Source organism: Lynx canadensis, chromosome A3 (assembly GCF_007474595.2).
Source record: "Lynx canadensis isolate LIC74 chromosome A3, mLynCan4.pri.v2, whole genome shotgun sequence".
In the NCBI taxonomy this organism is placed as follows: domain Eukaryota; kingdom Metazoa; phylum Chordata; class Mammalia; order Carnivora; family Felidae; genus Lynx; species Lynx canadensis.
Window position 1 is genome coordinate 15048001 of NC_044305.1, and position 11892 is coordinate 15059892.

At 47.6% G+C, this 11892-nt stretch overlaps 1 protein-coding gene across 1 annotated transcript; it reads left to right on the forward strand.

Moving 5' to 3' along the window:
* The first annotated feature begins 5349 nt into the window (after positions 1-5349).
* On the forward strand, positions 5350-7821 carry LOC115509839 (colostrum trypsin inhibitor-like). Its single transcript, XM_030309101.1, has 2 exons — positions 5350-5425; positions 7526-7821. Exons 1-2 carry the CDS (start codon positions 5350-5352, stop codon positions 7819-7821), a joined length of 372 nt encoding a protein of 123 aa, XP_030164961.1.
* Positions 7822-11892: the final 4071 nt, after the last annotated feature.

Below are 11892 nucleotides of genomic sequence, written 5' to 3' on the forward strand. Positions count from 1 at the left end.
AGAGAGAGAGAGAGAGAGTGTGTGTGTGTGTGTGTGTGTGTGTGTTGGGGGGAGGGGGAGGGGCCGAGAGAGAAGGATAGAGAGAGAATTCCAAGCAGGCTCTGAGACACCAGCGCAGAGCCTGATGCAGGGCTCGAACTCACAAACTGTGAGATTATGACCTGAGCTGAAATCAAGAGTTGGACGCTTAACTAACTGAGCCACCCAGGTGCCCCTGAAATGCACATTCTGTTCAGCAGGTCTAGGGTGAGACCGGAGAAGCTGTATTTCTTACAGGCTCACTGCTACCGGGTGTCCCCAGCTCCAGTTTTTCCCCTTTCAAATTGTCCCCAGGACCACACTTTGAGCGGCAGGCCTGGAGCAAACCTCATCAGACATAAAGGCTGCCTTTCCCACACATCTTGGGAAAGTGGCAGAGGAGACAAGATCACGAAGGGGTGAGTCTCAGAGAACCCCAAATTCTCTCCCATTAATCTCCCCCTTTGCCTCAACCTCCACCTTTACCTTGCTTCTTCGGAATGGTCACAATGTCCACCATGTGACCAGTACAAGTCACTTGACCTCCTTTGGCTAAAATGAACGAGTGCCCTCAACCCCATCTCCCTCAGAGGATTAAACAATTGAGTAGATTTCAATGCACTTGCACCATATCACACTGTGTGCGTGAGGTAAGGAGGCTCCACATTATAGTGCCACCCTCACCCAGCTACAACAGAGACACCCTCTAGTCCAGTGGTCATTGGATCACCAGGACCCGCTAACAAGTTACAAGGACCCTTGGGAGAGGAAACACCTAAACTCCTATCTCATGCTTGAGATAAACTGAACTAGGAGTACAAGGTACCAGCAGGGTGGTGTTGGGGAGGAATAATTTTCCTTTACCTTTTAAGGACTCTTCTGGCTGGTCTAAGAATTAAATTGACATGAGACAGATTCACAGGAGAAAATCAAGTTTAATTCTGCACATGTGGGAGCACCACACACATGACAGGTTCAAAGACACAAAGGTAAAATGTGGTCAATAGGCCCTCCTGGGCTAAGGTATGGGATAGGGGTGTGGGGCCTCCAAGGGGAGGATAACAAGTCACAGGGCAATAAGAAGGGCAGATGTTTGGTAATTAGATGTTTGCCCTGCCACACAGGAGAGTCGGTCAGATAAAATTGATCTCTGGTAATAACTCTTGCTCTGGGAAAGATCCCCAACTTAGATTCATCCAGGGAGTTAAGGGAGGTGCAAAAATTTCTCTTCAGCCTGCAGGATCTGGGCGCCTGGGTAGCTCAGTCAATTGAGTGTTCGACCTCAGCTCAGGTCATGATCTCACGGTTCGTGAGTGCGAGAACCACATTGGGCTCTGTGCTGACAGCTTAGAGCCTGGAGCCTGCTTCAGATTCTGTGTCCCCCTCCCTCTCTGCCTCTCCCCCACTCATGCTCTGTCTCTCAAAAACAAATAAAAACATTTTTAAAATTAAAAAAAAATAGTCCATATGCCAAAGTGACCCATTTGGGGGGAATCTTGTCCTGAACCCCTTCAACAGCATGTGTCATAAGCAAGAGGGCCTGAGTTTGGCAAATTTCTTAGAGTTCCTGGGCCTTGGTGCCCTCATTTGCAAAATGGGGTTGTTTATAAAATCAACTCCCATTTCTAAGGGTTGTTGTGAGGGTATTTGAGACTAGTGAATGTAGAATGTTCAGCTTTGTGCCCCTGGGTAGTAAATGCTCAATCATTCAAGCTTCCTATCGTGATCATCATTATCACACCCAAATCTCAGTCAGAACGTTTGGATCTGAGCTCAGGCCTGAGTTGAAATAAATTTCTCAGCCCAAGGTGGAGCCACTCCTGCCCAAACTGTCATGTCAGGAAACTGACACTTTCTTTTTTTTTTTTTTTTAATGTTTATTTATTTTTGAGACAGAGCATGAAAGGGGGAGGGGCAGAGAGAGAGGGAGACACAGAATCGGAAGCAGGCTCCAGGCTCCGAGCCATCAGCCCAGAGCCCGACGTGGGGCTCAAAGTCACAGACCGCGAGATCGTGACCTGAGTCGAAGTCAGGCGCTTAACCAACTGAGCCACCCAGGTGCCCCTGGAAACTGACACTTTCATGTTCCTGCAAATGCTCTACTTGACCAGGAACACAGTCTAGCAGGTCAGCAATCCCCAAAGGCCAAGCCAGCTCTGGGCTCTATACTTATCTCCTTGCTCCTTCCTCACTTTCTATCTTTCTTTTCCTTGTCCCTTCTTTTTTAGCCTATAAAATCTTCCTGCCCTCTGCCCCACTTGGAAGTTCTCTGGATCCTTGGGAATGGAGATTGCCCACTTCACGAAGTGTTAAGTAAAGCTATTTGGTATCACCAGATTGTCTTTAATCATTTTTTTTTTTTTTCAGTTTTCGGTATGAGGAAGAGATCCAAAGTTGCCTGCTAACAGCCTGTGGTACAACAAGACACCCAGGCCAGGAGCCCACTGAACAGTCTGGGCTCACTGATCCTCTCATGGTTCTTGAGGATGGTGGGTGAGTCACTTTCAGATTTGAGCTCTGCTCCCTTGTGTGCAGCTCTCTGGTCCAAACAATATACATATATGTACAGGTAGATATTGTCCTCAGAAATGTTCTGGGATCCTGGAAAGGTTACAGGACAGTTACATTGAGAGGGCACAGTGGGTGGCAGCCATTGCAAAGCCTTGAGGTAAGTTTGCAGCATAATCTGCTAGGGAACTTGGGTTAATAAACTAAGATAAGGAATGCTGACTGTTTTGACCAATGGCACATCAAATTCTCCGTAGGTACAAGTTGGACTATTAAAACCCATTAGGACATCTGCAACTTTAAAGGAATCTTCTTGGAGCGCCCTGGTGGCTCAGTGGGTTAAGCATCCAAGTCTTGATTTCTGCTCAGGTCATGATCTCACAGTTTGTGGGTTCGAGCTCCATGTCGGGCTCCATGCTGGCAGTGTGGAGCCTGCTTGGGATTCTCTCTCTCTCTCTCTCTCTCTCTCTCTCTCTCTCACTCTCTCTCTTCCCCTCCCCTGCTCACTCTGTCTCTCAAAATAAATAAATAAACTTAAAAAATAAAAATAAATAAAAACATAAGTAAATAAGTAAGTTAATAAATAAATAAGTAAATAAAGGAATCTTCTTGTGCAAGGAATAACGGATCTAGGACAGATGGGGATCTCCAAAGCCAAAGCTGTAAAATTGGTAGGCATGGGTCAAACACCTTACAGCTTTCAGAGTGCTCACCACCTAAATCCAAGACCCCTGTGCTAGGCTAAGTTGGTCGTATGCGTATGTGACTGATGACAATAAAAACCCGAGAAACCCAGGCTTCAGTGTGTGGGCAACACTTCAAATGTGTTGGGCTGGGGGAATGAAACACATCCTGTGTAACTGGACTGGGGAGGGAAGTTTGTGCCTGGTTTCCTCCATTCTTCACACCTTATGCTTTTTCCCTTTCTTGATTTTGATCTGTATGCATTGGCTGTAACCTTAAGTATAACAACTTCTGAGTCCTCTGAGTCCTTTTCATGAATTGAACCCGAGCATGGTCTTGGGGAATCCAAACGCAGGGAGCTTCCGTTGTTGTCTCCAAATAGAAACTATAGTCCAGGGAGGTTAAATAGATTGGCAGAGGTAGCACAGATAGTGAATGGAAAAGCTGACATTTAAATACGTCTTTCTTGGGGCTCCTGGGTGGCTCAGTCGGTTGAGCATCCGACTTTGGCTCAGGTCATGATCTCACAGCTTGTGAGTTCGAGCCGCGTGGGGCTCTGTGCCGACAGCTCAGAGCGTGCTTCGGATTCTGTGTCTGCCTCCCTCTCACTGCCCCTCCCCCGCTCACTCTCTGTCTCTCGAGAATAATAAAACATTAAAAAAAAAAAAGAATGTAAATTTGTCTTTCTCCAGGGGCCATACTTTTAACAAGTACAAGAGGACAAATGATGATAATCTGACATAACTGATGTCTCGTGAGTAGAAAATTCAGCAACTGGAACAGAAAATATTCCAAGAATAATACAAGAAAATTTCCCTTAAAAAATCTGTAGATTATAAAAGCCCTCCGTGTCCCAGTTAAAAAAAAAAAAAGATGCAGAATGATGTCAAAATAATCTTGTTAAGTTACTGGATCTCAAAGAGAAGCAAAGAAGTCCTTAGACATTCAGGTAGGAAAAAAGCAACATTTAAAGGACAAAAACATTCAGGCCACTTAGCAACATTCCATGGCAGAATTTGGTGGAGCTAGGTCCACCCTGGTCCCAGGTTCTGGGAAAAGAAAGTATGATCCAGGATTTTTTTTTTTTTTTTTACCCCATCAAATTGTCCTTCAAGTATTAAGGCAATATGCAAAAATTCAAGGAAAATACTGCCTGTAAACTCTAATAGTCACTAATAGTTACTTCATGTGGTGGAAATTCACTGTTCAGTATGGTAGCCACTAGCCACATGTGGCTACTGAGCACACGACATATGACTAATATGAATCATGATGTGCGATAAATGGGAAATACACACCTGATTTCAAAGGCTGGGTACAATATTACAAAAGAGGAAAATATTGCATTAATATTTTTATTACATGGTGATCATATGTTGAAACGGTAATATTTTGGATATACTGAGTAAAATTAACTATTATTGAAACTAGCTTTACTTTTCTTTTTACTTTTTTAAAGGCAGATACTAGAAAACTATATGGTAATATATTGCATTATATTTCTGTTGCACAGGACTATAGTAGAATCTGGGGAGGGATTTGCTTCTTGTTTGTACTATTCAGTACAGCTTGATCTTTTAAAAATAAGTGTGATAATTTATATAGAACAATCAACTCATTATTCCTAAGTTAAATAAATAAAGCAATGAACAAAGAGCTATGTTTTCTCTCCTGGGATGTTGAGGCAACTAGCTGGGAGGATCTGGATGGGAACCAGTAATAACAGAATGGAGAACAGCTAAGCTGGGTTCCTAGGGACCGTGTTGTCCAGCCCACTTGTTTGACAGATAGGGAATAGGGAAACTGAGGCCCCCAGAAGTCACTTACCAGTCCAAGGTCACAGGAACTCGTGTGCAGTAGAAGAGGCTGAGGACTGGCATTCCAGATGCTGAAGAAGACTGACTTAGGGCACTGGCTCAATAGCCTTCAAGAAGTCCTCCCAGGCAAGTGGCACTGCCTCTGGGTGAGACGTCCAATTCTTCTGGGCCCACACTCCTTGTCGAGGGTACTTCCTCTTCCAAGTAATGAAGACCCAGATACTTCCCTCAACTCTGAGGAAGAGGGCACACCTGCTTTTAGCTGCAGGTATAAATTTAGTCTCCCAGCCCCACTCTAGAACACTCAGCTACTACTGACACCATGAAGTTCACCCTGTTCCTTGCCCTCTGCTTCCCCTTCTGCCTGGTGGGCATCGCCAGCTCAGAAAAGACCTCAGGTGAGCTGAGGGATTAAAAAAGAATATCTCTGAGGGGTGCCTGGGTGGCTCAGCCTGTTAAGTGACTTTTGATGTCAGCTCGGGTCATGATGTCACAGTCATGAGATTGAGCCCTGCATCAGGCTCTGGATGGAGACTGTTTAATATTCTCTCCCTCTCTGTCCCTGGCCCTCCCCCACTTGCATGCGCTCTCTCTCTCTCTCCCTCTCAAAAAAAAAGAGGACCCCTGAGACCCATAGCCTGTGGGGGAGAGGGAGGCATAGGGTGGGGGGCTGGCTGCATAGGGCTACCTGGTCACTTCTACCTCTGGAGGAAACAAGAAGTGTTCATCTATGGTCTCCATGTAGTCTGGGGAAGATCTGGGGCCAGACCTCACAGGTGTCTGTTTGGTTTAATTCAATCCTCACCAAATTTAATTTTTATTACAAAGCAATGCATGGGTTTCTCTTAAAAAGACAAATAATATGTAAATCTATGAAGTTAAAAAGTGAGTCCCCTATTTTAGCCAGCCTGAGCAATCCTGCCCTCCAGAATCCTACTCCCAGAATTCTGACAAGAGGAAATAGATTTTCATATTGCTTTTAAAAGGAAATCAGGGGCACCTGGGTGGCTCAGTTGGTTGAGTGACTGATTTCGGCTCAGGTCACGATCTTGCGGTTTGTAAGTTCGAGCCCCACATTTGGCTCTGTGCTGACAGCTTAGAGCCTGGAGCCTGCTTCAGATTCTGTGTCCCCCTCTCTCTCTGCCCCTCCCCTATTCGTGCTCTGTCTCTGTCTCTGTCTTTCTCTCTCAAAAGTAAACATTCAAAAAATTTTTTTAAATAAAAAGGAGATCGGGTTCTGAAACTTGGCTATACACTGGAGTCACCTAGGGGCTACGTGGGTCCCATACTCTCAGATTCTGATTTAATTAGTCTTGGGTAAAGCCTGGGCATTGGGATTTCTTTAAAGTTCCCCAAGAGGAATCTAATGTTCCACCAACATTGAGGATTGCTGCCCTAATGAAAGACCTTGAATTCCCTTCCTAGAATGGTTTCTTTCCAATTCTAGCGAAGAATGGGTTCGGCCTGGAGCATGTCATATCAATTGAAGATTCACAAAATGGTACCATGGAGCAGAGTTGACCCATGAGCTCATTGTCTTAGGGGTGCATCCTTGTTGGGGAGTGTGTACATATCCAAGTAATGTGTATTGCATCCCACGAACACTGGGATCCCATGTGTCCACCGCCAAATAATGGGTGAGGATGTGTGTGTTGGGGCGGGGGGGAAGAGGTATACATACCCATGTTTGATAAATCACTTCATGTGATAACCAGAGTCAGATGTGAAAGGAGTTAAAATAACAGGTGATTTAGTAAAATACGTCCGTGTCTTTATTTTTTCGTTACTCATGGATAGTGAATATTATTTAAATACCTTTTCCCTAGTTATAAAAATGATACTGTTCATTGTCATTTAAATATACTAAAAATAACTAGAATATAAAAATCACTTGAAATCCCACCACCCAGGAAAACTACTACAAATACAGTGGTAAACAACTTACTAATCATCATTGCACGGTTTTATCGGTATATTTTACATCAACGGGACCGTTCTAGATCTTGTCTTCTTTCATTTGATTTTTGTTTCACAAGATTATAGACTTCTCTCCATGTTGATATATATAGACCAGCACTATTCTCATCCACGACTGCGTGTAACCCATCAGTCCCCGGTTGGTGAACACTGATATTTTATCCAAACTATGGTTGTTGGCAATTATAAACAAGGCCACAGCACATATCTTGAGTGAAGTTATGAGAAGATGTAGCATGCAGAGTCTGGGATTTGAAATTGGAACTGGCTTTAAACCCCAGGCCTCGACTGCTGGGTTTCATGATTTTTGGAAGATTACCAAACATCTCTGCACCTCCATTTCTTCATTTGTGGGGGAGGGACAGTAATATCTGCTCTGTGAGGTCATTTAAATCGTGCAACCCGTGGCAAGCACTTAGCGGGGGGCTTGCTGTAGAAGACATGCTTCTAAAAGAAAAACATGTATCACCTCTTTAAAAGGACACCTACGTGATAGTCCCTGTCTCTCCTCACCGCTGCAGCCCATCTCGAGCGAGAGGCTCCCCAGGAACTGCTCCAAACTCTGCCTGCCCTGTGCCGGCTCCCCCCCGTCGAGGGCCCCTGCCGAGGCCGTTTCTACCGCTATTTCTACAACTCTACAGCCCATGAATGTGAGCACTTCACCTACGGTGGCTGTCGGGGCAATGCCAACAACTTTGAGACCACAGAGATGTGTCTGAGGGTCTGCAAACCCCCCGGTGAGTCCTCTTACAGAAACGGCAGAAGCAAAGGTGGCCGTCGGGTGGTGGTGCTCGTGGGAAGGGAGACGGTAGGATGAGGACGGTGGTGGTGATGCCATGGTGATGTTGCCACGGGAGGCGAGGACGTCAGGAACGACCAGCACGTGTCATGAAGAGGTGCTGGTGGCAGTGGAGGGAGGGCCGTGGGGTGGAGACAGCAAGGCTGCGGTTGATGGCGGCATGGGTGGCGAAGACGAAGGCGGTATTGGCGAGTGTAGTAAGGCCTTGTCGTGTTAGCGGTGGTGCTGGCCCAGGGAAGGCAGCCATGTAACCTTCACGGGGGATGACGGTGTTGACAGAGACGACGAAGGCGAGGGTGGCAGTGATCAGGGTGAGAGGTGAGAGAACTGCAGGGGTCCCTGGGAGGGTGGCTGTTGAAGGGGGTGGGTAAGGCGTCCAGCTGATGGCCCTGGCCCTAGGCCACCAAAAGACCGGCCAAGAAGGAAACTGACTGTTATCTCCATTACAGGGACAAGGTAAAAAGCCACCGAAGACCGGGCCTGCATCCTCCTAGCCTTGACCGAAGGCTGGCTGGGCCTCCCTTCCTGCGCTCAGGCCCTGCTTGGAACCCATCCCGGAGCCCTCTGGGCCTGGGTCAATAAAGCATTCCAAGCCAGTGTGGCCTGAGGCCTTCTTGCAAGGGCGCAGAACCTGTCCCCACAAATCGCCCACAGCCACCTCGGCAACCAAGGGTGATCAAACCTGCACCACCCCCACCCCTATTCCCTCAGGCCCTCGTCCTGTGCCCTCAGAAGGATGAGGACAAAGGACACAAGCTCCCTATCACCAGGGGGTCCTCCTCATGGAGGCCAGACTGAATGCAAAACTGGGGACCTGTGTGTCTGTCCCCGGGCCCCGGCACCTGCTCTTTGCTGCCTGGGGCTCGACTACCAGCTCAGCTTCTACTCCACCTGTTCAGCTGGAGCCACGTCCTAGAGCACGGAAAGAGCTAGAAATTCAGGGGATCTTGGTCAGTCAGGTGGGAATTTCCCCCCATGCAGAGGATCTTGGAAAAATTAGGATTTTATATATTCTTTTAATTGTGGTAAAATATATACAACATAAAACTCACCATTTTACCCATTTCTAAGGGTACAATGTAGTGGCCTGAAGTATACTCACTGATGTGCAAGGGTCACGACCGTCCGCCTCCAGAACGTTTTCATCTCCTCAACGGAAATTTCGTGCCCATGAGAACTGACACCTCATCCCCCTTCCCCAGTCCCGTCACCTCCACCCCACCTTCCGCGTCTGCGAATGGACCCCTCCTCCTGCGAGAGACATCCTACAGCATTTGTCCTTTTGTGACTGGCTTATAGCGTTAGCATCATATTGTCAAGGCTCATCCCTGCTGCGGCCTCTGTCAGGATTTCTTTCTTTTTAACACTAAATAATATTCTGTTGCTCCATAATTTTTGGAATGCCAGGTGGCCTCTGCCCTGACCATCGCTGCTGCCTCCCCCATGCCCTGTCCTGCTGCCCCCCCTTCCTTGAGATAAACACGGCTGCCAGGGACCAAACAGCAATACTAGAATCCAGGACCTGGGATTCCAGACTAGACACTTGTCCTTGGTGGTTTCATTCATGTCTTTGGTGTGCCCTTCCCAAATACATATAAATAATATACAAATATTCCCAAATACATATAAATAATACATATTTGAGAGAAAGGACATGTTTTCCCCTCTATTTCCTCATTCTCTTTCACGTTCTTAACTACCTGAGAGATTGAGCTCTGGAAGATTAATCCAGGATAGACTTTCACCGGTATATGAAATAGTGTCTTTGCTCTGAAGCTTATACATTTTTAAAAATATGACTATTAAAAACGATTTTAAAGTAAAAAAAATATAAATCGGCATACACACAACTAAAGAATTTAATCAGTTGCTCAGATCAACTCATGAGATGGGACAGTAAGAACTGAGAACCGGGGCTCCTGGGTGGCTCAGTTGGTGAAGGGTCTGACTCTTGATTTCAGCTCAGGTGCTGGCACAGCAAGAATTTCAAGGTCGGGAACCCAGATGTTTGGGTGACCCGGCTTGCTTCGCAGCAAAATTACCACCTGAGATTCATCCTTTCATTCACTCATTCGTTCAGCAATCATTGGAATGCAAACCGCATGCCAGGCTCTGTTCCGGACACTGCAGCTACAAGACAAAAATCCTTGTCCTTATGGAGCTTAATTATTACTAAACAAGATAAGTAAGACACGTTGCATGCTGACGGCGGTGAGAGCCAGAGGGAAACCACGACAGCAAAGCGGGGAGCTGGTTGCTGGGCAGCGCTTTAGACAGGCACTGCCGGTTAGCCCTCACCATAGGTTAGCCCTCACCACAGCGCCGCACTAGGGGTGTGAAAAGGGAGTCGGCTCCTGGATTCACTTTGAAGGTAGAGGAGGGCACACACGGCTCATGAGAGCAGAATCAAGGACGGCTCCAAGGTTTTTGGCCTGGGCAACCGGGAAGATGAGGGGTGCTGTTAACAGAGATGAGCTGACCATGGATGCGCCTGTTGAGGGTAGAAGGGGAGAGGATCGGAAGCTTGGTTTGATATTAAATCCGAGATGCCCTTAGACGTCCAAGCGCAGATGGCAGGGAGGCGGTTGGGTAAATGGATCTGGAGTTCAGGGAGGAGCACGGTGTTGTCAGTGCACGGATCACGTGGGACATGGTAGCGGAGGTTGTTCTGAGTGCTGACCCAGCTGGGGGTGTAAAGACAGCCAGGCCATGACCCCCTGCTGACTTGGCTTGCAGCCCACTTCAGCCACCCTCCCACCGCACTCTCATCCCATTTATGCCCTGCTTATTTACTGCTTGGAAGAAAAACTCAAGTGACCAAAACTGAGGTGGTTTTGCCCGTGGTCTCAGTTAGCTCATCACCTTCTTCCTACACACACACACACACACACACACACACACACACACACCTGCACACACATCACTCGTACAGTCTGGGGGCTCTTGGAAAACCCTCAGAGGTGACCTAAACAGCCCCATCTATGTTGGCTGTACAGACATCACCAGTACTATTGTGCTAAAGACCCAGCACTCATACTTGTGGGGTTTCTAGGTGCCCCTCGCTCTTCCCCTCCCTACCCTTGAACCCCAGATCCCAGGCCAGAATAGCCTATACCCATTCATACATACGCTGATGGAACACTTTCATGTCCCGAGCTGGATCAGGTCCAGGCAGAAGACAGCCCCTGTGCCCCCAGGGACCTTAGGAGTTTAATGGACGTTTAAAAAAAAGAACAGCCGGGATGATAAGGAACCTGTGAAAGTAAGTCCAAGGAGCTCTGGGAGCGGAGGGAAGGGGCACCTACAGCAGTCTGGTGTGTCAGGGAAGACTTCTTGGAGGAAGCAACATCTCTCTGGTTTTGTAAGAGTGAACCAGGCAGTAGAGGAGAGTGTGTGGTTGGAGGAACAGGGCATTCTAACGCTAGGATTGAGAGCTGGGGAAGGGACAGGCAGACTGCAAATACGGATACAACTAATGCCAAATGTGCCAGAGGCAGACACAGAAGACTGGGGGGGGGGGGGGGGGAGTCTGCCTAAGGATCTGCTACAGGAACCCAGGGCTGTAGAACCAGAAGGGGAGGTGGGCAGGGGCAGGCCTCCATCCGATGGGCCTGGCTCCAAAGCCTGTGGGAGGTCTAAGGACCACCCACAACACGTGCTCGTGAAGAGCCTGACAGAAATGCAAAGGCGGGGTGGGCTACACTCAGGCCAACTGAATTCACAGGGTCTGGACCCCAGGAAGCTGCATTATTTTCACAAGCATCTCAAGTGATTCTAATGCACAACATGGTTAGAAAACCAACACACAGGGCTCTTCTGCCTCTCCAGCCCTACCCATGGTGATCGGGGACTGGTTCTCGGGGCCCCTGGAAGGTGGAGGATGATTCACGGTCATGGTCATGGATATGCTTATATAAACACTCCTGGCCAAACCCAGGGAGTTCTGGGAATCACCAATGAGGGCACCAGGGAAGCCAAAGAAGGAATTTTCAGCAGGTGAAGGAACTTTGTTTGTCAGGGTTTGGGGGAAAGTGTAGAAGTCTTAGGCAGGCGCCCAGCAAAAGGCCCTAGACCCCTCTTCCCGGGCCT